This window comes from Biomphalaria glabrata, chromosome 1 (genome assembly GCF_947242115.1).
Source record: "Biomphalaria glabrata chromosome 1, xgBioGlab47.1, whole genome shotgun sequence".
In the NCBI taxonomy this organism is placed as follows: domain Eukaryota; kingdom Metazoa; phylum Mollusca; class Gastropoda; family Planorbidae; genus Biomphalaria; species Biomphalaria glabrata.
The window spans coordinates 82032879-82058753 of record NC_074711.1 but is presented as its reverse complement, the minus strand read 5'-3'; the positions used below and the strand labels follow the sequence as shown (position 1 = coordinate 82058753).

The following is a 25875-nucleotide window of genomic DNA, read 5'->3' as shown; positions in this document are numbered from 1 at the left end:
GATTTGTATTTTTTTAATAAAAGAATTTTAAGTAAATTTATACTACACCTAGGTCGTAGATTATACCGTAGATTAGATCTAGATCTATATTCTATAGACAACGATCTAAGAAAACATTATATAATCTAATCTAGACTCTTTAACGATCTAGAAAAGGATCTAGTCATCTAGATCTATTTTTCTAGAATCTAGAGATATACATAAACTGCCATCATCATCATGATAAACTACAGTACATTTATTTATTTTTTTATTTAAAACACTAGTCTAGACTGTTGAGTGTTAGTACTGTTGTGGCTCTGACTCTGACAGTCACAGGCTCTGTAAATTTTGATGTCATCTGTATTTTAAATCTGTAATAAATTATAGATCTACTTCTACTCCGTACATAAACAAAACATTACATACTGTAACATAGTACATAGATGATAGATAGATTATAATATAATATAAATATATATTTTAAATTATAGTTACTAGGTAACTATAAACTAGTAGTACAACATTACAACGTAACAACCCTATCACTATAGACAGTCTATGTCTATACTCTATACTATAGTATTAGTAAGTATTAAGCCATATATAATATATATATAGATCTAGAATCTACTGATCTAAAATAATTTAGATTGTAATATTAATAATAATTTCTATTACTCTAATTGATTTAATTCTAATATTCATACATAAAGTATCATATATGATATAGACTATTATATTATTTATATTATAGATTTTAGTTTAGCCCTCAGTCTTGCAATGCCGGCATTCAAAACCACCCTTGTAAGAGATAGATTTTTTTCTATGCTATTTGGGACGACATAGCGGTAGTGGCACACTCACAAGAGGAGCTTTAGTCACTAATGTCCCACTTCTCTCAGGCTTGTTAAGAGTATGGTCTAACCACAAAGGAAACTAATGTTATGGATCCACCTGCTACAGCACCACCCTCCCTGACTCATTGATGATAAAAGGCTGTTTGCTGTAAATGAATTCTGCTACCTTGGTTCTACAATTCAAGATGACCTGTCTTAAGAAGAAGAGATTTAAAAAAATGCATAGGGAAGGCAGCATCGACCTTCACTAGACTCGACCAAGAGTTTGTAAAAACCAGAAGCTCACTACTGCAACCTGCAATATATGTCGACGGGAGTGTCTCTCCAAAATAGGGCTCCACAGTCACATGATAAAGTGTTCAAGATGAACCATAGTCGTTCTACAACTGAAGGAGGCCAATTATTAATTATAGAGTAATGACGGTAACGTCTGTGTTATATAAGTTTATAAGATTTAAGATAAGAGTAGAAGACTAGAATTCGAGGTGAGACTAATAGTGAAACTGAGACTAATGAACATAGATCATCATTAGATGGATTAGTCATTTTGTCAAGTGACTGGATCTCATCAAGATTAGACATTGGTAGACCAAGTAGTGGATATCTACTATGTCTAGATCTAGATCCTAGATCTAATATAAATCAGACTTATGATGTCTTATCTTAGTCATTTAGTCTTAGTACTAAATTAGCAGTAACTAGACAGAAATAGCTAGGTAACTAGAGTGACAAGTCTAGTAGTAGGTTACTATTTAGTATAAAAATAATACATTTTAAAAAATATATTATATATATACTTGGTAGTAGAGTCTAGATCTAGGCTAGATTTTAAAAGTTTTTATTTCAAGACACATGATGAAAATTATTATTAAATGTTAATAACTCTATCTATTTTGACTGCTCAGGAGAAAAGAAAACTTAAATAGACCACTGGCGGACAACGGCTTTGTTTGCACGAGATGCAGAAAATGTAGTCTTGGTTGCAACTGGGTTTTCGTAGTCATGTGAAAGACTGCACTCATCCTAAATCTTCAGAATTGAAAACATTGCCATTATTATCTGACTGCTCAGCTATGCATATTCCATATTGCCAATATTGGTACATCTTATTATCAACGTTTGTAACATTGTGTCGTACAGATTTCAATGAATATCTCATGGATGAATCTACAGGATATAGTTACGATGCTCACAAAGCTTTGATTTTCTGTTCTTTCTTGTAAGTTATAGAATCTAGATCAATTAATCATAATTAATTAATTAATACTAGGCTAACTGGCTGTTCTTCTGATAACTGCTTTGGCTTCAGATTTTTGACTACAGAAGAACTTAAGTCTTCACAAAGATCTATTCAATCCTTTGTGAGTTCTGATAATGAAAGGAATATCTTCTTTCTCAAAGACGCATCTGCAGGTTTAAGATATATAAACCTTTATTTCCTAAAGGACCTCATTTAGATGAGGTTACACCTTTGTCCCTACATATCAGAGTTAAATTTCTTATGCAGTTAAGTGACTTATGATTTGAAGTCACAAACTTGGGTACTTGAATATTATTGATATCTGGGTTATATTGCAAAAATAGCTGACCACTATGCTGGCCACAAAGTACCCTACCAACCATTGGCCATTTAAGCATTACATTTGTTTTACCTTCCCTTTGACAATTTAGAATCTAGATCTTAAAGGAAATTTTCTATAGATGATGACTAAGAAATTGTATTGATATTAAGTCAAATGGATAACTTCTAGGGAACAAACATTACAGTTGAAAAGCTTTTAAACTTTCTTTTTCATGTTGATAGTTATGCTTATAAATTAAGTCTCAAGCCTGTTGAGGAAGCTGTTGATACTGGTGTTTTCTTTGCTGTGCATAGTACTAATATAATGAATATATAACATCAATGTCTGCTGTCATTTTATCTTCCAGGCCATTGGAATTTCTAAACTGTAGTAATCCAGAAGATCTCAAAGGAAATGTTACTAAAAGAAATGAACTGGGTTATGGTTGTACAAAAGTAAGCAGTTTTTGACAAAATTAAGTTTCTTGACTAATGTGGAAAGTGTTTTGTTTAAAAGCAGTTGTTTTTTTCTCCTAAGCTTAATTCTTTTTAGTAGAAATCACAAAAATGAATTATGCCATTTAACACAATATTTTAAAATTATAAATGAATTTTTTTAATAACTTACAATTCTTTTTTTGAAGCAGTTGTTTATTGTTTTATTGTTTGGTAGATTGGCAATTCACTAATTGTTAGAATCCAAAAAGTTAGACCTATTCCCCTAGGTCAACAGTTAGACATTTGTTGGTCTTTTAAAACATCCTATTTACTTCTTAGAAAACTGATCCTTTTGGTTAATTAGATACCACTGACTTTACAAAACCAACAGTTTTAAGTGTATAGTATCTCATCTTTGGTATACACACGGATAGGCAACTTATTTTCTTTATCAAAAAGCAAAACATTGTTTTAGTTAAGGTGTACATTTTTTAATATATTTAGTCAGATATAATCAACAGTATTTTCTTTTTATTTAGTGGGGCGGAGAAAGGTTTGAAGATGTTCAGACCACAAGTGTTTGGTGTACAGCTCTCCCTGGCATCGAGTGTTATGGCAACAGAACATTTCTTAGAGATGGCTTCCCTTGTATAATGTGAGTTAAAATCAGCAATGTGTATAATTTATGCAAAAATTATTTTATTTGATGGATAGATTTGTTTCCTAGTAACAGTAGTCGTTTTAAGTTTGTAAACTTTGCATAAAAGAATTGTAATAAATCTTTCTTAAGGGCTTTTTTCAAATTTTTTATATTAATAGTTATCTAAACAGTTCACTATCAATTACTGATATTAAATATATATTTTTTTTAATGACTTTAGAATTATTCAACAATATAGAAAATTACAAACTAAAAACATAAGCAGAATTTTTAAATTGCCTTCAACATACTACATAATATAAAGTTGTTATAGCACATTAGTCAACTTCATCGACAGATTTACTTTAAAAAGACACTATACATAAATCCTGTGCATAAATATTTATAGAATGCTATTTATATAGAATGCTTTAGTCTAATATAAATTTGTGACAATTAAAATAATGTTATGATATTGTGAATGATTGTGAGATGTTTCTGTTCTATCTCCAGGTATAATGGACACTATTTTGTCACAACTTTAATTTATTCGGTTCTATTAGGATTTCTTGGAATGGACAGGTTTTGTCTTGGTCATACAGGTAATCCATATCCTATAGAAATAAATAGTCTTCATATAAAAATGTTTTTTATGACTCTCACTTCAAAAAAAATTAATTTAGTATTTTCATCATCACTTATCCCTTAGTCTGTTGGACCGTAGAGGAACCACACAAGATTTGTTGACTATCTTTCTCCATTCCTCTCTGTCTTTTGCTTTGTATAGAACCGCTTTCAGTGGCATGCCATCCATTTTTTAATGTTTTCTTTTACCTTTGATTAATAGCCACAAGTAAACAAACAATTGTTTTTGGTTTCTAACAAACTATTTACCTGTAAATATTTAAATAAAGTATATGAAACTCAAAGCATCTATCAAATAAATATAATAAATTAAATTTACAACCTTTTTAACTGCCTGATTGTCATGTCTTATTTTTCTTACCTAGGTACTGCAGTTGGTAAACTGTTGACGCTGGGTGGAGTAGGTATTTGGTGGATTATTGATGTTATTTTATTAGTAACGGGTCAACTGAAACCTGAAGATAAAAGTAACTGGGTGCCATATTATTAATTTAAAAGGACATTGCAAAAAGTGCTTGTTAAATATTTTTACCAAATGACAAGTGAATGATTTGTTGACTTACTGCAAATATATATTAACAAGATCTAATATAATATATTCTTACACAATTAAAAAATTTATTTGCAATGAACATGTTTTCTGTAGGATTTTGTACACATTAGGTCTCAAAAACATGACACTGATCTCACAAGGAATGGTAGCAACTCTTGTTCTTCTCCATTTCTTTGTTACATGCAGAGGGCTTACACCTGATTCTAATTTTGTCATTGTGCTACTGATTATACATATGATTTGCATGAGCTGCTAGTGTGTTCATGAATGGAATATATGAAAACAATTGTATTGTACGAATGACTTCTATTCATTGAGTTCATCAGTGTTTGTCATCATTTTCTCACTATTATATCACATCATGTATATATTATGTATCATGTATATACTGTGTAAGCCAGTCTGCAATTCTTATTTGTTACAATGTTACTGGTACCAAATGTTAATTCAACTATTAAATTGATGTAATCAAATACTGAAATAAAATGTTCTTTTAATGTCTGTTTTTAGAGTAATCAATAAATACTAGATCCACCTAAATTGTATTTGCTTAAAATTCTCTAAAATATTTTTAAGAATGTTATTAAGACCCGATTTAATTTGCCTGTACAACTGTAGCTGAGAAACATACATTAAGAAATATTTAAACAAAAACAACATACTTTGTCTCTTTAAACAAAAGCTTCACCCAAACATATTTTAAGCTTCTTTATTTCATCAATTTAAAAATGTTTCTTATGTTGTATTTATTAAATAACGCAACAATTTCTAAATTCTATAGACAAGTTGCTAGAACAAAACAAAATCTCAATTGATGAACTCCACATTAATTGTTCAAATGTCATGATGATACTTCTGTTTATAAATACAATAACTTGATACATTGAAGCTTTCACCTCAAGTAGCAAGAGAGATAAAAATATTTTAACAAATTTGTTCATTTCAGCAAACAGCAAGGATGGTTTTAAAAACTATTGCACCTCAGGAGAAAAGTAATGCTGATAATGCAAAAATGAACCAAAATAGTTTAATTTCAACATGTCTTAGCTCTGTCAAGCATTTTCATGATGCAAATTTGTAAAAAAAATATTTGAGATTTGTCAGAATTTCTACATCTTGATGCTTTTTATTTAATGCAAGATAAAAATAATTTTCTCAATTCACTTTTGTGACCCATTTTGCTTCTTAAAAAAGAAACGGGAAAGGGGGGGGGGTCTCTTGTATGCTTTTTGTAGATGAACTTTAAAATTAAATAATTTTAAGTATCATTCTACTTATGTTTTCCATTCTAGATATCTGATACAAATATAAACTGTATTTAGAAGGTCATGAACTGTTTTATTGTGCTCAACACAATACTAAATTTTTTAAAACCAGCAATCCTATTTGATTACAGTTCTCTGTGCAGTAGAGAATGAATGAACGAATGCCTTGATTTGGCAATGATGATGGCAATTCTTATTTTTTAAAAATCCATTGGTTATGCTTAACACAGGAATGTATTGAAGTAATTTGATCATGTATCTTTGAAAAGAAAACTAGATTATATTCTAAAAATATCATCAAGCAATAATTATTATCATACACACAATAATACATCTGAATATTTTTCCCAATGACATATCACAATAATAAAATATTTGACCATTCCAGGAAGGCACAAAAAAACAACAGGTTAACATCTATCCAACAATAAGTTATACTGAAGGTTTCTCTCCTATTCCCCTTGCCAGATTGTACACACGCAATCCAACCTCACAAGCCAGTTTATCAGCATTAGCCTGTAGAGTTAAACAATAAAATGTTGACAATAGAGTCGAAATAATAACTCATAAGGTATAAAAGCCTATGAGTATATGAGTGCGTATATATATATATATATATATTTGGTAATGTAAAAAAAAAAAAGTTAACTCAGGCTAAAGCTCTTAAGATACTAAAACTTTAAAATATAAATAGTAGTAAATATATTTTTTATTACTGCGTACATTATAAACAATTTAACTCTTACATCGTAACACTTGTAATACTGGCGATGCTTAAAATAGTGTCACTTTTATAAACACTAAATATTAATTAATGACAAGAGATAAGAATACAGCTTTATGCTATTGTATATGTAGTGACTGAGGAAAAAGGCAGACGGATGTAAAAAAGAAAGGATTTATTTTGAATTTGTCGGATAAATATTCCTAAGATAACCCAGCTTGTTGTTGAGATACAAGGTGATTATTCTGAGCACAGGCCACATAAAAATTTCATTAACTTCTAGACACAGAAACTGGCTAACATGGCTTGCTATCTCTATAGAATTACTGGTCTCAAAAAGAATTTAATTCTTATGGACATCTTTGCACTGCTCTTAGTCTTTTTGTCTTCCAGTAACTAATCTAAGTTTAATAAATCAAAATTCTTTTTTTCAAATTTAATATCATTACCTGGGTATCAGCCTCAGCATAAACCCTGACAACATCTTCTGTTCCAGAAGGTCTGAAATTATAAAGAATATGCAAATACAAATATTGATAACAATTAAAATTCATAGCATTTAAATAATAAAAAAAAAAAGAGTAACAATTTGTGTATGTTATTCATAAGGCATTTGATTACGATATTACAATTAATTTTACAATTATGCACAGAAGACAGCACATTAAAATCAAGCATATAAAGATCTATGTTAAAAATCTAGCCAGAAGCACGGCTAAATATAGTACTATATATATTTGGATACTACTCAATACTAGTGGAATGAAACAAATTTGACCTTGCAAAGGCTCTACCATGTTTATAACCAGCAACAACTTCATCAATAGCTTCTTGTAGACCTGCAGGTTTGGTGGTTCTCCTTTCAGCATCAGTTGTTTCCACAAGTAAACGATTCTCAACCTAAACATTAGTTTTAACAGAAAAAAAAGTTTAACTCAAACATTTATAGATAGTAATAAGAATACTAATATTCTCATGTGCATGTTGAAGGCTTATAGAGCTGTGATTCAGTTTACACAGCTCCATCTAGAAATACTACTATACTTCAGGGGCTCTCTTAAATTCTACACAATGAGGTTGTGACATTTAAAAAAAGAAGGGAGCCATTACTGCTGTAAAGTAGGTCACTTGACAGTCTAATTAAAATAGTTCTTGAATTATTTCTTGAATACAAATTTGTTTTGGCAATTTATGATTAAGTACAATAAGCCCTTATCTTTAATCTTCGGAGTCAAAGACATTGCCATTATTATCATTATTAATTTTTTAATGGGTATGTAAAGAGTGACTGATGTCAGAGGAAGATATATTTGTGTTTAATGTGGGGTGAACAAGTCATTCATCATGCTAATAAAAGTGATCAGAGAATCTAGTTTACTCTACAATATTTCTTGTAGATATTTAGGTGTCACACATGAGACTCTTAGTTTTATATGTTAGAATTAAGAAAAAAGATACATAGAGGCTACTATTACCTTTATTTTTATTTGTCTTGAGGGTAAATCAGTGTATGCAGAATCCCAGTCTTCACAAGTCCAGTCTTTTGATGCTAAAATTGTCTCCACTACAAGCATATCTGATATAGCATCACCAACTGTCTAATAATATTATAACATCATAAAAAATGTATCACTATGTGCTTAATTAATTACTATATTTTAGTCACCTTTAAAAACAGCTACTGTAATGCCTAACCCATCAATACCTGATTGATAAGGTCCATAATGGTAGCCAGCCGGACTGCTGCATCTCTTGTGACTTCATCAAGGCTGAATATAAAAATGTGAAATTAAATGAATACTCCATATTCTCTAGTGAATAGGATTTAATTGGTTTAAGTGTTGGAGATAAAGTGGCATTGTTATGATCAAATAAATATATTGATGAGTGTGAGAATGTAAGGCAGACAGAAAGAAAGTACATGTAAATGTTAGTGAATTTAATAGGAGGAAGAAAAGGGGGAGGGGGGGGGTTGTAATGTAAAATACTGGGGGCTTGGTGGCTGAGTGAGTGGTTAATTTCTTGGCTTCCAAACCTGGGTTCCTGGATTCGAATCTCAGTAAGGACTGGTATTTGAATTTGGGAACTTTAGGGCGCCCTTGAGTAAAACCAAATATAATGGGTACCTGACATTAGTTGGTGAAAGTTAAGGCGGTTTGTCGTTGTCCTGGCCACACGACACCCTGCTTATAAACCGATGGCCAAAGAAACAGATGACCTAACATCAATTGCCCTATAGATTGCAAGGTCTCAAAGGGGAACTTTTATTGTAAAATACTATGAATGAAATAAACACTCTTGCTTTTTTAATTATAAGCTTAGCTGGTAAAAAACCTTTCTGTATTCAACATCATTGTGTTCTTTTACAAATACCTCTAATTTCATGACATACAAGTTACTGTAAAACATTTGAAATGACAGTACCATGAGCTAGCACCAACCTGTTGTCTGAAGCTTGGTTTCTGATTAGTTTCTGTGCAGTTTGACTAAACAAAACCTGGAATGTATTGGTCTCAAATTATTTAAGTGTAATAACGAACAATCATTAAGATACATTAACATAGTTTTGAACAAAAAAAACGAAAATGTTTCTTTTAATAGAAATATGGTTTTTAATGTATATTTTCAAAATTTCACTTACTGTCCCATGTCCATTAGCCTCAAAGTAGACACCAATATCAAAATCCTGAGCCTTATGATGCAGGTATTTGACACCTGTTGGGACACATGCAACTGGGATTTTCTAGAAAGTACATAAAAACAAGAAATTAAAATGTTGAACTGCTAAATATTACTTTTAACTATGCATAAGATTAGTTTACAATATTAAGTATATGTGTAAACTATACAAATATTTTTATTGCTTTTTTTTAATAGAATTTATGTTGTCTTTATGAACAGATTCAGATATTTCAATGCAAAAAATGCTTTGACAGAGCGTGAGTTATTTCTATTCTAGTTATTTCAACAAGATGCAATAGTAAACAGACAAAAAATGAAATACCATGACATCATTGATATAATTGGTTGAGCTTCCATTGGCATAGGCTGTCTGAACCAAGCCCATATTTAATTTCAGTTGACTAGACTTAAGAAGGTCATTCAAGTAAGCAGCAAACTGTGGAATCAATAAAAAAAAAACATTTAACTATTTTTTTAAAATGTAATTGCCAACTATAAAATAAACAAGATTACAAAGAGAGTTTGTGTTACACAAACTCAGAGGCGGCCCCCGTCGAAGTCGGATCCCTGTCGGATCTGCATATTCGCAAATAATATTCAAGAGGTGATTTAATTTTGATGTAAAATGCTTTACACGTTTCGGATGTTCCTTCAGAGTTGAAGATAATTACTTCCTAGTCCAAACCTCCTGCAGGACGACGGGGGATGGGAGCGGGCAGGGTTTGAACCCTGGGCCATCCATAAATCTGAACGACAGTCCAGCGCGCAAACCGCACGACCAGGCAGCCATCCGATGGTCAAAAGTAATAATGTTTCAAAGATTCATTTGCCGTAAATTTAAATTTAAATTTAATAAAAAAAATAGTAGATTAGTTTTAGTATATTAAAACATTACAATATTGATCAAAACGTTTGGAAATGAAAATCTACACTTTTTTTTTACACTTTAAGTTTAGAAATTGAAATTCTACATCTTAATCTAGTCTATTTTAGTCTAAACTAGATCTAGAAATTCTAGATCTAGACTCTAAAATAATTTTAATTAGAATATAAATCCAGATCTAGATATACTGTAATAAAAATCTAGATCTAGTTTAAAAAATCTAGATTAGATCTAAATCAAGATATCATTCCTTTTTTAAACGCGAGTCACATAACGAGGCTTAATAAACATTACTATACCGAGTTCTTTTTTCATTTCATTTGAAGAATTAATTCCATATAACGTCAGAGGGAAAAAAAAACACTACGTCACACGGCCTAGCTAGACTAAAAATCGCCTTCATCTATAAGAGCCTTTTATCGAGTGTTCATAGACTTTGGTGCACCGAGTGCGTTCTTTAAGCATTTCATTTAAAGAATTCATTCCATATGACGTCAAAGGAAAAAAAACACTACGTCACACGGCCTAGCTAGAATAAAAATCGCCTTCATCATTACGAGCCTTTTATCGAGTGTTCATAGACATTGGTGCACCGAGTGCGTTCTTTTAGCATTTCATTTAAAGAATTCATTCCATATGACGTCAAAGGAAAAAAAAAACACTACGTCACAAGGCCTAGCTAGACTAAAAATCACCTTTATCAACACGAGCCATTTCTCAAGTGTTCATAGACATTGGTGCACCGAGTGCGTTCTTTTAGCATTTCATTTAAAGAATTCATTCCATGTGACGTCAAAGGAAAAAAAAACACTACGTCACACGGCTTAGTTAGACTAAAATATGTTTTCATTAATACAAGCAATTTTTTCGAGGGTTAATAGACATTGGTGCACCGAGTGCGTTCTTTTAACATTACATTTAAAGAGTCCATTCATATGACGTCAAAGAAAAAAAATTACATTACCTCACAATAGGCTAGTACCGGTACCATAAAAAAAAAATGTCTTTATTTACACGAGATATTTAACGAGGGTTCATAGACATTGGTGCACTGAGTTCTAATAGATATTATTTAAAAAGGATCAAAGCCACATTGTTTTTGCGTTTTGTCTGTCAGTCGGTCTGTCCGTTATCTTGATATAAAAAAAACAACTAAAAGTTATTAAAAATTTATTAACCTTTATTTTACGTTTCAAAACATCGCAATAATTTTTAGGTATGAACACAATTGAAAAGTTTATATAAAAGATTGTTCCGGATGTTTGTATAAATAGTAAAAGAAAAAGAGAATTTCAGATAAATGTAATACCGTTAATTAAATTTTTTGGATGGTCTCGTATAAAAATTAGATGTACTACAGCCACGTGGAGAGATTTTCATACCTTACTTTGGTGTTTGGATTCTGTTTTCCTTAAAAATCGGAACATAATATTAACGATAATTAGATTTTTTAATGTTTTAGGTAGAAAGTTAAATGTACTGTAAGAGAGTAGTGAGTTAAAATATTTTTCATAAAAATCCGTAAAAACATTATTTCGTAAATGAGAAGATTATTTGTTTATTAATTAGAAGAGGGAGTTCAAACAATTATTTGGCGTTAGTAGATTTTTAAATAAATTCGGAAATTTCTGGCGACGATTTGTAAGAAACAAAATCCGGAACTTTCTTTATCGATTACAAAACTTCTATGTTATGTTTTACAAGAAAATTAAATGTCTAAAAAGTAATTTTCAGTAATCAATTCTAGTAAATTACTTTTTTTAAAAGCCTTATGTGATTTCAAACAATCATTAGGCATAATTCATGTTTTATAAAACAATATCCGGAACATTTTTACACTTAATGAAATATAAGTCAGTATAGAGATTATGATTTAGCATTAGTATGCTATTTACATAAAAAACGGAACAACATATTATTGATAATGTGTTTTTGCAACGTTTAAGCATGGAAATTGAATGTAATATAAGTTAGAAGAGCAAACAAACATTTGTTGGCGTTGATTAGTTTTGCACAAAAAAATCCGGAACAATCAATTTTAGATACTTAAAACTATTGAGATGTTATGGGAGGAACATTAAAGGGTAAATCAGATTTTCAATAGCTTTTAGAGTTCTAGTTTTTTAAATCTAATCGTGATGGACAGACCGACCAACAGACAAAACGCACAAAAATAAGCTTCTTTTATTCGAATGGGGGCACTAAACAAAAAATAAATAAAATCTGATTTTTAAAAAAAGTTTAAGGAATTGGTTTAGCACCTGATCATGTTGCGACGTTACGCTACTGCACGAAAATCGCTGCATAAAAAGTCCATTTAAAAAAATGTGCGTGATATTTACATACAAAGTGCATTATTAGCCTTTATAAACAAACAGAAATGTTTTCTTTTAATTTTAGCAGCTAGTTGACCAGAAAAAACGACTTTAACTATTATTTGTATTTGTTGTAAACATTTCCTGTACATTTTAAAAATATATTTGACTTAGTGATACTGAAAATACACAAAAATTGTCCATCTTTGTTAGCATATTGTAACATTGCCTCCCTTACATTTACGTAATTGTTTTAGAATTGGTGTATTTTTATGAAAAAATCGCTTGCATAATTAATTTTATAAATTAAACGGTTTGCTTTTAGAAAACCAAAAGTAGCCGTTGCACCTAAACTTTTCAAGCCGGATTTAATGATGAAATAATATTTTTCATATCTCTTCTAGTTTTCGAGATCTGAGTGTGACAGACGGACAGATGGACAGACTGACATTTTGCACAAACCTAATAGCGGCTTTTTCCCCTTACGGGGGCCGCTAAAAAAAGCAATAAAATCAAAGTTTTAATGTAAACTAACTTTTTTATTTTAATGAAAGCCAATCAAAAGTTAAAAAAGGAAAAGTTACCAAAGTAGCTATTTTATCCCCATCAAGAAGAGCAAATTTCCCTTCAGAAGTTTTATAATAATAAACTAATCTATCTCCATCTCCATCAAAGGAAGCACACCGCATACCAGGTTCAAGGTTCAAACCTGAAGGAGAATAAAAAAATGTGAATGTTATAAACTTGTATAAAATACTTTTTACTGCTGGATTGTAGTGACGCAAAAAGTGAAATTTATTTTAAAAAATGAAGAACACTATTAAACTTTGATGTACCACATATTTTACTAACTACACTATTTCAGTTAGGGCACGTAAAAGAGTCAAGTCATATATATTTCAAGAGTACAGAATATTTGATTTATTCCTTTTTCTATGGTTGCACCAGAAGAGTGGCAACATGGTCAAGTGGTATGCACTTTGGACTGTAGTCACAATGATTCTGAGTTTGAACCCCTGCCTGCCCAATGCCACCCTCCTGAAGGAAACTTTGAAAACAAAACAAACAACTATACTAGACGGTGATGGATAAGATATAAATTATGGCTAATGAGATGCTAAATGGTGACTTGTGCATACTCAGGATATAATGTAACTTGATTTTAATTAAATTAATTACTATCTAGCTTTCTGGTTAAGAAGCACTTGTAATATATTTACATCTTAATAAGTTTTAATAAACTCACCTACAGGCTGCATCTGTGAAACTTTGACAAAGTCAGCACCACACTGAGAGGAATAATTGTAAACATTGTACATTAAAATTACTTTTGATACTGAAATTATGAAGGCTATGACTATGTAAGACACTTTTTTTTTATAATGATTGTAACTAATATATATTTTTAATATTTGTATAAAACTTAGAGAACAATGGCTTGCATATTTGAAGCACTTTATTTAAAACATTTTATGTGGTAATACACCTTTTATTTTTTCAAAAATCAACCGCCTGAAGCAGTTTTAATTGATAGTTGTGTTACTCACCTGATAATTTAATTTGCCAGAGCCATTATTACAAACATTGATTTTCAAAACATCACCTAGATAAGCACACAACTGTTGGAGCTTTGGAGCACCAACCCCATTGGCTAGATCTAAATAAAGTTCAGGGACATAGTTGATAACCTTCCTGTTCTAAATATAGGTTTAAAAAAAAAACTATGAATAAGATTTAAATAAAAAGAAACTTAAATTCTTTAAATATAAAAGCATGAGAAAAATGTTAGGGCATTTTATGTTAATGACAATTTAAAAAAAAAGAAAAGAAAATTGAAAATGAGCATCTCTAATTAAAACTTCATAAAAGAACAAGCAAAATACAAAAAAATATTTAAAAAAAAAAACAAAGCTTATATTAAGTATCTGGACCAATTGGAAAGGGGTAGGGGGACAAAGAACAGGGTATCTGAGTGATCACTTTTTAAATGTATTTAAAAAAATAAAAAGGGAACGGCCTGAATTCGAACTTGTGGGCTATAGCCTTCTCAGACTTATCAAGCCAACACGGTAACCACTCTACAAGTAAGAGTCTATAAACATGGAAAATTGTATAATTATCTTTTGTTTCTATTTCATGTTTGTGTTCACTAAGCCGCAGACAAAAATCTATAAAGGGGACTACCAACTGTTAATCAACAAATTAGTTATTTTTTTTACATTGATTTTCTTGTTGTCAGGTAAAAGAAATAATTGTGCAAAATTTCAGCTTGATCCTAGATTTTGTGTGAGTGAGTTGATATAAGCTTTGTAAAAATAAATGAACATTTCTAATAAAAATCTCATTTACTTTGTTCAGGGTTAAGAATGCAGCCGAAAGTTTCTTGTAGTAGCCCTCTTCAGTTGGCTCTCCATATTGGCCTACTGTATTCTGACAACACACAATATAGTGTAACTGGGGAGTGGTAAGTAGACCTAGATGAAATCAAAACATGGAATTAGAAATCAAACATTATTGCTACTAGCCATTAAAAAATTAAATTTAAATGACTAGATGAAGATTTCAGAACGATGACTGAATTACTTACCAAAGTCATTGCACTTTCCTTTCATTGCTTCAATGCCATCAACAGCAGCTTCAGACAGACTGAGACTGCTAGCTCTAGTAGATAATAGTGACATTTAAATACATATAGTGAAGAAAGTAAAAAGCCAAAAAAAATTGTTTTTATAAATTATTCTCACCCTTATTTATAGATATATTATTATTATTAATATATTAAATTGGTTTCAAAGGTTGTCATGGCCAGGGGTGTCAATGGGGTTAAGCTCCCATTGTCTATAAAATACTCCTAATGGCATGCGTCTCAAATAGCCTCTGACAACTAAGTCCAGCACCTGGCCTGCTCGTGTGGCTTAGATATTAAGCCCGGCAAAACTGCTCTTACTAACAGGGGAAGGGGTGAAGGCGGATACCTGGCGCCACAAAACCGGGAGCTTCGGGCAGATGGAGCTCGTCAGCCTAGTAAGGCAGTTCATCTAGGAGAGGGGTACTCTGACTTCAAACCCCCGCTGCCTTGCGGTACTGAGGCTTCAGGAGACAACCTCAAGGAGAAATCAGGAGTGAAGCCCCTTAGGCGTTGGGAGTATCAGCTACGAAATTCCCTCCGGCAGCTTCTGCAACTGAGTTGGTGCCAAATGTAATGCGATGCGTTCCTTTGGATCACATCAGCAAGGTCGAGAGAGGGATCATGACGCATGGGCCACCCATGACCCCTTTATCCAAGGCCCAGGAATGCGCCCCGGAGAGGAAACTCTGGTGCTGCTGCAAAGCGGCTAAAACAACACGGGAGACAACAGTTACGGGTTATAAGTCCAACTTGATTGGCATAATGTATGGACGCCACAGGTTGTCTCTGACGGTGGGAGAGGTCTTCGCGCCTCACTGATCAGCTACCGCCCGCCTCAACCTGGGCAGCCCCCAGTCAGTTAGGTGCTGATCCGCCACAGCCTGCCTGCTCTAATGGGTGCTTAGAGCTTAGTTTAAAACGACAAGTAGGCTGGAAACTTGCACCAAGCAACAAAAGAAGAAAAATTAAACTGAAAAAGAAAATCCCTATCATGCGACTGGCCACTTGGAATGTCAGGACAATGTGTCCTGGTCTCACTGATGATCTAAGGCAGATCGACGACGCAAGGAAGACAGCAGTTATAAACAACGAGCTAAAAAGGCTACATATTGACATTGCAGCCCTGCAAGAAACCACACTGGCCGAAAACGGCATGCTCCGCAAGACTGACTACAATTTCTTTTGGAAAGGGAAAGCACAGGATGAGACTCGAATACATGATGTGGGCTTTGCTGTCAAGAACAGTCTTCTTCCCATGATAGTCCCTCCAGTTGGTGGCTACTAAGCATAAGTATGATGACAGCATCTGGAAAAGTCACTCTAATTAGTGCCTATGCCCCCACACTATGCTCGCTTCAGGAGGACAAAGACAAGTTCTATGAAGACCTCAAAGAAGCCATTGCAAACATTCCTCAAAAAGAACATATAATCCTTCTAGGTGACTTCAATGCCAGAGTAGGATCAGATCACACTACCTGGCCAGACTGTCTTGGGCTTTTTGGAATCGGAAAGATGAATGAGAACGGACAAAGACTGCTTGAATTCTGCACATACCATAAGCTCTGCATTACCAACACATACTTCAGAACAAAACCACAGCACTGTGTCTCATGGAGGCACCCTAGGTCTGGGCACTGGCACCAGCTGGATATGATACTGACACGAAAAAAGGACATTGGAAATATACTGCTGACACGTAGCTACCAAAGCGCTGATTGTGATACTGATCATACTTTAGTGTCCTGCCGGACAAGACTGCTGCCAACTAAGATCCACACATCACAGGGAAAAAGAAAATCACGACTGAATACTACTAGCACAAAAAATCCTGATCTTTGCACCGAATTTGAGAACAAATTAGAGGAAGCTTTTAAAAACTTCTCTGTGACTGAGGTAGAAAAAAGCTGGACGTTTATGCGTAATACAATCTACCAAACATCATCACTGGTCTTTGGAAACAAAACCAAGAAAAGCGAAGACTGGTTTGAAGCTAGTCTACCAGAAATGGAAACTGCCACCACGAACAAGAGAGCAGCCATACTAATCTACAAGAAGGATCCCACCCCAAGCAACTTAAAAAGGCTCAGAGCTGCACGTAACAATGCCCAAAGAGTAGCAAGACAATGTGCTAACAAATACTGGCAGGAGCTATGCGAAGATATTCAATCTTGTGCCAACTGCGGTAACATAAGAGGACTATATGAGGGCATGAGAAAAGCCTTTGGACCTCACACCAGCAAGTGTGCTCCGCTCAAGTCAAAAGATGGCTCAATCATCAGCGATCGTGCGCTGCAAATGGAACAATGGGTAGAACACAATGCAGAACTCTACCAGATTGAAAATGCCATCTCACCAAATGCTGTTTCAAACTTCCCATCACTTCCAGTTTTGACGGAATTAGACGAAACGCCCTCAGTAAAGGAGCTGAGCATTGCCATTGACATGCTTGCACATGGGAAAACACTCAGAGGAGATGGCATTCCTGCTGAAGTAATTCAGGCTGGAAAACATGCCCTAATCAAACCACTCCATGAACTGCTAAGCTTGTGCTGGGAACAAGGAATGGTCCCCCAGGAATTGAAAGACTCCAACATTGTTACAATTTATAAAAATAAAGGCGACCGCTCTGATTGTAACAATTACAGAGGCATCTCACTGCTTAGCATAGTCGGAAAGGCTTTTGCTAGAGTATTACTAAAGCGATTACAGATCCTGGCAGATTGTGTTTATCCAGAGTCGCAGTGTGGCTTTAGGGCAGGTAGATCTACAACAGATATGATTTTCTCTCTGCGGCAGCTACAGGAGAAGAGCAGAGAACAAAAGCAGCCCCTCTTCATAGCTTTTATTGATTTGACCAAGGCCTTTGACCTTGTTAGCAGAAGCGGTCTGTTTGCTGTACTAGAGAGAATCGGCTGCCCAAATAAGTTGAGAAAACTTGTGTCAGCTTTTCACGAAAATATGCAGGGCACCGTTCAGTTTGAAAGTTCTTCCTCCAGGCCATTCTCCATTAAGAGCGGTGTAAAACAAGGATGTGTACTGGCCCCTACACTATTTGGCATCTTCTTCTCAGTCGTACTATCCAGTGCTTTTAAATCCCTGGAAGACGGAATATACATCCATAGCAGATCCGATGGAAGGCTCTTTAACCTGGCACGTCTTAAAGCCAAAATGAAAAGGCGTCGTATCTTGATAAGGGAGCTGCTGTTTGCCGATGATGCAGCACTCGTATCTCACTCACAAGGAGGTCTACAGAAGCTAGTGAATGCCTTAGCAGCTGCTTGTCAAGAGTTTAGCCTTACTATAAGTCTCTCCAAGACCGAAATCCTGGCACAAGACGTCGCAGAAATACCTATAATACAAATTGGGAACCACACCCTTTCAGTGGTGCAGGAATTTACCTACTTGGGTTCAACAATTGTCAGTAACCTAGACTTAGACATCGAGCTGACAAAAAGGATAGGAAAAGCTACCACAGCATTGGCAAAACTCTCCAAGCGCGTCTGGGAAAATGGTAAATTGACCACAGTGACCAAAATCCTAGTCTACAACGCCTGTGTTGTGAGCACTCTTCTTTATGGCAGTGAAAGCTGGTCAACATACATGTACCAAGAGCACAGATTGAATAGTTTCCACTTGCGCTGCCTGAGACGCATAATGGGCATCTCTTGGAGGGACCATGTCTCCAATCAGGAAGTTTTGAGATTGGCCAATATGAACAGCATGTATGCTCTCCTGACACAAAGAAGATTACGCTGGCTCTGACATGTCACCCGCATGCCAGATGGTAGAATCCCGAAAGATATCTTATATGCTGAGCTTGTGGAAGGAGTCAGACCCAAGGGCCGCCCAAGACTAACATATAGAGATGTCTGCAAGCGAGACATGAGAGCCTCAGGCATCAGCGAAAGTATGTGGGAAAACATAGCCAAAGACCGGAGTGCATGGAGACAGACTGTGCGTGCTGGGACAACCCTTGCTGAGAACAAAAGAATTGAAGCAGCTTTAATCAAGAGGGAAAAAAAGAAAGCTGCCCTTTCTGCTAGCCCTAAATTAGAGGCATACACATGTACGAATTGTGGCAAAGTCTGCCGTTCTAGAATTGGCTTGATTAGCCACACCAGATTCTGCCTTGTCTCAAGATTAAGCCAAAACCAGTGACTCATTTGGGCGCATCCATTGCCTTTCGAGACATAAAGGAGCCATATATATATTAAATTATATATTATAGAAGTAAGCAGGTAAATATTAAAATGCAAAATTTAATTATGACAAACCAACTGTTTGCGAAATCAAATATGCAAAAGCTTTCAAAAGTAGAAAGATTAGTTCTGTAATTTACTCTACACAATGCCTTTTGTTGAGGGAGTAATGTTTCATTTACATAAAAGTGTAATATTTTGAGTATATATGTTATTGACATAAGCCAAATTTTGATGGTTGCAATGTTTTTACATTTGCTGTGCAACAATAATTTCTTTTTTAGTATACAAGTGTGTGTCATTTATCCAAATACTTTTGTGCCTAATACTATTTTGCTACTTACTATCTATTGTTTTCACATTGAGTTATGTTGATTAGTTTGTGCTAGACAGGCAAGAATAAATATTGCTTTTGCTCCAGAAATGTAGTACTGCATGTAAAATGAAGGCTATTACCTGGTATCTCTGCCTATTGAAACAGTTGCTGGTTTAGTGACATCAATACATTCCAACTTGGCAATTTCTTGAAGTACATCCACCAGTTTATCATCACTTAATTTTATAGATATGAAAAACAACATAGTTAATGTAAATTAACATGGTAGCCAATATTGTAAATGTAAATTGACATGGTAAATGGAAAGATGTGCTAGAGCAGGCCAGGGTCCTGCATGGGCTGTAGTGCCACTGAGACGGATGTAAATATTATTGTAAATATAAATTGACAAGGTAAACTTTATTGTGAACATAAACTGACATGGTTTATAACTTGTTAAGCATAAGCTCAATTTCATTATCTTCACTCACTTGTTTGGAGTGTTTCAGTCTAAAATAAATATGTTTTTAATGAAGAAAACAGTAAGCACTCAAATATCCAAGCATTGCATGCTTACAATGGCATGCATCTCAAGTAGCCTCTGACAAACAGTCCAACTCCAGGCCTTCACATGTGTCTCAGACTTTGGGGTCTGAAAAATTCTTAACAATGACGTGAGAAAGGGACAGCTTTTTGCTGCTAAGCTGTAAGCTCTTTTGCAGACTGTGCCAAGAAAAATAGTGTGGTCTAGTGCTTTAACGATAAAGCTTTGGGCATGTTATTCTTAGGTGGCTACCCACCAAGGAGAAGGAAAATCTCCTCTGACTTGTGGCTAGAGAGTCAACCCTGAGAAAAAAACAGAAACCAGTGGCCCTTAGGTGGCTTGAAGCACACTGTGTTACACTCTGGCATACCCAGTCAGTTTTAGCTACTAGTGTTACTTTGGACCCAACAGTTGCATGGAGAGGGGGCATCTCTAGCTAATTCCCAAACTCTCATCAATCATCAATAGATGAAAGAAAATATGTGATTAAATCTAACTACATTCTAATGGGAGGTGTAGTGGCTGAGTTGGAAAGTGCTTGGCTTATGAACCAGGGGGTCGAATCCTGGCAAAGACTGGGTCTTTAGAGCGCCTCTGAGTCCACCCCACTTTAATGAATACCCAATATTAGTTGGGGAAAGCAAACAAAGTTGGTCGTTGTGCTGGCCACATGACACCCTTGTTAACTGTGTGCTACAGAAACATCTGCAGTCCTATAGATTCATTGGAAGGTCTAAAAGGGGAACTTACCTTTTTTTTTCTAATGAATTTCTATTTGAATCTAAAATTTCAGCAAATGAGATGCTAGTCCAAAAAATAACAATTATAAAAGAAGTAATCATTTACAAACCAGCTTACCTGACATTAGCTAAACTAGTAGCATACTTTTCCCAGGCAATGGGCATCATTTGCCCCATAAGGTCAATGAGTTTGACTCCATTATCTTCTTCTGGATTGTGAGAGGCTGTTATCATTAGTCCAGTCACACCTACACAAAGAGTTAACATCTAGCTACATATTTGTGTCTTTAATTGCAATGAAAACAAAATAATTTTTTGACCATTTCACTTGTATTATAAGATATCATACTATCATAATCACTTTGTTACTTTAAATCCCAATGATAAGAAGTTGGGGGCTAGGTCATTTGTAGATAGTTTGACAAGTTGATGGGTATGACCCTTGAATCCTTTATTAGAAAAATAAATAGTATAAACATGGAAGAAAGAAAAAAAAAAAGGCATTCTAGCTTTTAATATTAAATAGTGCATACAGATACTGTTTTGAATAGAAAAGTGTTATTTCTAACACTGACTACAGATCTAGCAACACCATCATTTTATGGCCTTCAATCAAATGACAGGTTTATTTGTTTTTTTCTAAATGCATATGTGCACACTATAGAACATGTCATAGCTGTCAAAATAATTATGGATTTATCAAGTGAAATTCTTAGTGAGAAGACTGCTATAAATATCAATGGGTAAATTGTCTTGTACACTCATGTATGATCCAAATATTATACATAATAATTATTACTTTTTTTTTGTTGTTGTTTTATTTCCCTGTTGATAAAAATCTAGATTTATATTTCATAGAAATCAAGAACCAATCTAGAAATAAGTGAGAAAATATGCACAACAAAAGTAAACATGTTAAATGTGGTTGATTTAAAGATAAATAATATATTATTAATGGAATTGAACTTATTGGTATTAGCCGCAATATTTTGTCAGAAAAAAAAAGGGGAATGTAAAAAAGTCATATTATAAATTAATGTTTTCAGGTCAATCATAAAATTGAAAATAACTTACCTGATCGAAATTTGGAAAACATGACAGATAATAACCCCATTCGATAGACTATATGATCAAGGCTGTCAGCTCTAAGTAACAAAAAAAAATTATTATCATAGTAAAATTTCTTTAATATCTTTTCTTATAAATTACAGACATCACTTCTGATAATTATGTCCAATGCGTTCCATGTCAATCTAGTTGTGCATGCTAATTAAAGACTTAGACTCTGCTAAGTCATTGGTTTTCCCGGAGAATCAGGTAAATCGTTCCATGCTCTAATAGCACTTGAGAAGAATGAGCATTTGAAAAAAAATGTTCCTAGCATTTAAAATAAAGAATAAAATTATGATTTAATGTTTTATGCACTATTGCTACTTTAATTTTTATTCTTCTGTCCTGAAGTGTCTCAATGTTTACCAATTTTACTAATGATGTTACTTAAGTTAAATATGAATATTCATTTGTTATAAACCTCATGGCTACATTTTCTCTTTTCTAGTTCCTTTATGTTGTTTTTTTGAGTTTAGGGGTCCCAAAAAGAGAATGCATATTCTAATTTTGGTCTAACCAAATGTAAATATAACCGTTTAGTTTTATGCTCCTGTTTGATTTGTAAAAATTTATTTTAATAGACCCAACTGCTTTGTTTGATTTTTTTTAAAATAATTTTGTCAATAATGGGATTCCATGATAACTTTTCATTTATTATAACACCTAGGCATTTTTAGTTTTTGTCTGTGTAACTTGTTTACCAAGAATAAGAACAGTATTTTTTGTTTATTTGTTTTAGTATATTTTGTTGTTGCTGTTTTTTTTTTGTTACCCTTAATGAATGTCATTTTTCTGGGTGGAAAGACATGCTCCTATTTGATTACTGTTTCTACATTTCTTCTGATTCTCTGTGTAAAATGTAAGTATCTTAACTTGCAGTATTTTGTGTTGTTTTTATTGTTCTATACACTATGCAATCATCTGCAAATAGTCTAACATTTTGTTCATGAACTAAAGCAATTAGGTAGGTCATTTATTTAAAACAGGGTTAGTAGCACTTTTCCATGACAAAATTTTAGGAGATTTTAGGAGGTTTTTTAAGGATGAAATGTATGATGTGTGTGTGTGTTTCCTATCCATTTGAGTGATACATAGTAAAACATACACAAATCTAAGCATTTATCAAATCAATTATTGTTATTTAAAATAATAAATATCTTGCCAATATGCCACAGAAACAATGTTATCAGCTGTGGTATGTCCACAGAAAATGTAATGAAAGTTATCTTTTAATCTAGTAACAACTTGACTGTCATCCCAAAACCTCAAACAACCATTTTTTTTCAAATATTTATTTAAAAACATTACAAATGGTTACTTTTCCATTTTTTTTTTTAAATAAGAAACATTCTTAGAGATGCCTTATTCATGATGTATATTCTCTGTGATGGAAATGTACATTTTTAGTTCCTATGTGTATCTTATAGATACTAGAGTCATGGTGTGCATTTGAGGTAATGTTTTATTCTTCTATTAGTTAACTTAAATCCTTTTCATAAACAGAGCCAGTAATATATAGGGCAATATTGGCCTATTTGAATGTGAAGTTGACATTTGCTTACTAAAAAATGGCTTTTGGATTGGGGGTGGGGGGGGGGGGATTTAGACCTATTCGCGTTTTTTTTCCTAGCAGAATCATTTTCAACCATATAGTTTCCCTGGCTTTTTACGAGTGAAATAATTTTTACGGACTTTTCACAGCTATATGAGAAATATTTTCGTTAAATCTACAGTAGATCTAGACTCTTGATCTAAGTCGCTAAAATTCGCGGACTTTTCACGGCTGTGAGAGAATTATCTTCACTGAATTTACAGTAGATCTAGACTCTTGATGTAAGTCACTAAAATTCGCGGACTTTTCAGGGATGTGAGAGAAATATCTTCACTCTATATATTCTAGTGATTTAGCGTATATCTAGAGTCTAGATCAAAGTCACGAAAATTCGAGGACTTTTCACTGCTGTGTGAATATTATCTTCACTAAATTTACAGAAGATCTAGACTCTAAATCTAATTCGCTAAAATTCGCGGACTTTAACTCTAAGTCACTAAATTTTGCGGACTTTTCACGGCTGTGTGAGAATTATCTTCACTAGATTCTAGTGATTTAGAGTAAATCTAGAGTCTAGACATAAGTCACTAAAATTCGCGGACTTTTCGCGGCTGTGTGCAAATTATCTTCACTGAATATACCGTAAATCTAGAGTCTAGACATAGGTCACTAAAATTCGCGGACTTTTCGCGGCAGTATGCGAATTATCTTCACTGGATATACCGTAGATCTAGAGTCTAAATTTGCGGGCTTTTCACTTCTTTGTGCTAATTATCTTCACTAGACTCAAAGTGATTTAGCGTAAATCTAGAATCTAGCGTATTTCTAGAGTAATCTAGACATTAGATGTATCGAGATCATTAGATTGACAAAAATTCACGGAGTTTTCAGGTTAGGTGCGAATTATCTTCACTACATCTAAATCTAAATACTATTACAGTTACTAGATACTAGCTAGATCTAGAAGATTTACGGTCATTCCACGCGAAGTCACTCTTAGTCTTACACTTACAACAAGAAGATTTTAGGTGAGGGAGGGCCCGGAGGAGTGTAGCCTACAAATTAGTCTTGTAATTGCTCTAATTATAGGTAATAGTCACTACAGACTAGATCTAGCGCGTCTTTAGTGGTAACAATAAATGACTTCAGAAAAATACTGCCAGGTGAAATGCTTGCTTGAGCCAAGGCCATCTTCAATCACGAGGTCGCGCTTCACAAGTGGGTGAAAGGCGGTGTAGACGCGTCACTGGTTAGCTCATTAACACAGCCAGCCCGCAAGGTCATGCGATCAGAATGCCTAGTTAGGCTGTTGTTTTTCCCCTCACATTTTTAGCAAGAAATAAGCAAAATTATATTTAAAAAAAAATATTGGGTAAAAATTTTAGGAGAGTGGACAAAATTTTAGGAGACTTTCGGCAATTTTTAGGAGAATTTTAGGATTTTAGGAGACTTTTCATTTTTTAGGAGATTTTAGGAGTTTTTAGGAGCGCTACGAACCCTGGATCTAGCAATAAAGAATGATAATGGTTGATTATCATTTAAATCATATCATAATGATAATCAAGGATAATCAGAATATTTCAATAAATAATGATATTTAATGATAATCTGATTAATTGGGCTTGACTATGATGACTGTGTCAGTAGTATCTGAGTATGAGTATCGACTATCGTGACTATATGATACTATTATCCGGTATGATAATTGATATCTAGATATTAGAATAAAATAGAAGATCAAGATTACATCTATATCTAACAATACATATTAAAGCTTTAGACTCTTTACCTCATTCTAAATCCTGCAGTACCATAAGTAACTTCTTCTTTTAAATTTCGAGGATGTTTCTTAATGCCTACTTCAGCAGCTTTTTCAAAGATGTCCATGTTGGCAATGTAAATAAGTTCCTTTACGCTAAACATCGAGAGTAGCCTCCCCTATAATAAACAGAACCACAGACCTATATATACTAAATAAATAGGTCTGTGATCCAAATTGTTTTGTTTTTCTTTTGTTGTTGTTGTTTGTTTGTTTTTTTAAGATAAAGTAGATCTAGTCCTTGATATCTAGATGTTAAGATGTGTAGCTGACTGGCAGAAGCCGCTTAGCTGTCTATCAAGGGGGCTTGAGTTCGAAACCCGACTCGAGCTGAGTTGTGTTTGCTGAGCTCTGAGATACCTCCCCCCCCCCCCTTCCATGTCCACAAAAGCGATAGACATGATTAGAGCGCACTGAGCAT

At 33.7% G+C, this 25875-nt stretch overlaps 2 protein-coding genes across 5 annotated transcripts; one reads left to right on the top strand and one right to left on the bottom strand.

Moving 5' to 3' along the window:
• Positions 1-15: 15 nt before the first annotated feature.
• LOC106063286 (TM2 domain-containing protein CG11103-like) lies at positions 16-5173 on the top strand. Of its 4 annotated transcripts, none has more exons than XM_056018102.1 (6): positions 16-31; positions 1745-2058; positions 2769-2856; positions 3378-3493; positions 3992-4080; positions 4489-5173. In XM_056018102.1, the coding sequence occupies exons 2-6, from the start codon at positions 1913-1915 to the stop codon at positions 4611-4613; spliced, it is 564 nt and encodes a 187-aa protein (XP_055874077.1). In that variant the 5' UTR covers positions 16-31; positions 1745-1912; the 3' UTR covers positions 4614-5173. The 4 variants fall into 4 exon arrangements, with proteins under 4 accessions (XP_055874077.1, XP_055874076.1, XP_055874075.1 ...); XM_056018101.1 differs by lacking the exon at positions 16-31 and adding an exon at positions 38-232; XM_056018100.1 differs by lacking the exon at positions 16-31 and adding an exon at positions 38-567.
• Positions 5174-5369: 196 nt separating this feature from the next.
• Positions 5370-25584, bottom strand: LOC106063287 (phosphoacetylglucosamine mutase-like). The gene is made up of 17 exons (XM_013221605.2): positions 25425-25584; positions 22048-22118; positions 21092-21221; positions 19830-19925; positions 15133-15206; positions 14895-15019; positions 14093-14242; positions 13792-13834; positions 13130-13254; positions 9670-9783; positions 9307-9408; positions 9107-9162; positions 8371-8434; positions 8141-8263; positions 7444-7565; positions 7115-7166; positions 5370-6457 (listed from the first exon to the last, which is right to left on the bottom strand). The coding sequence occupies exons 1-17, from the start codon at positions 25556-25558 to the stop codon at positions 6374-6376; spliced, it is 1665 nt and encodes a 554-aa protein (XP_013077059.2). The 5' UTR covers positions 25559-25584; the 3' UTR covers positions 5370-6373.
• Between the last annotated feature and the right edge of the window lie 291 nt (positions 25585-25875).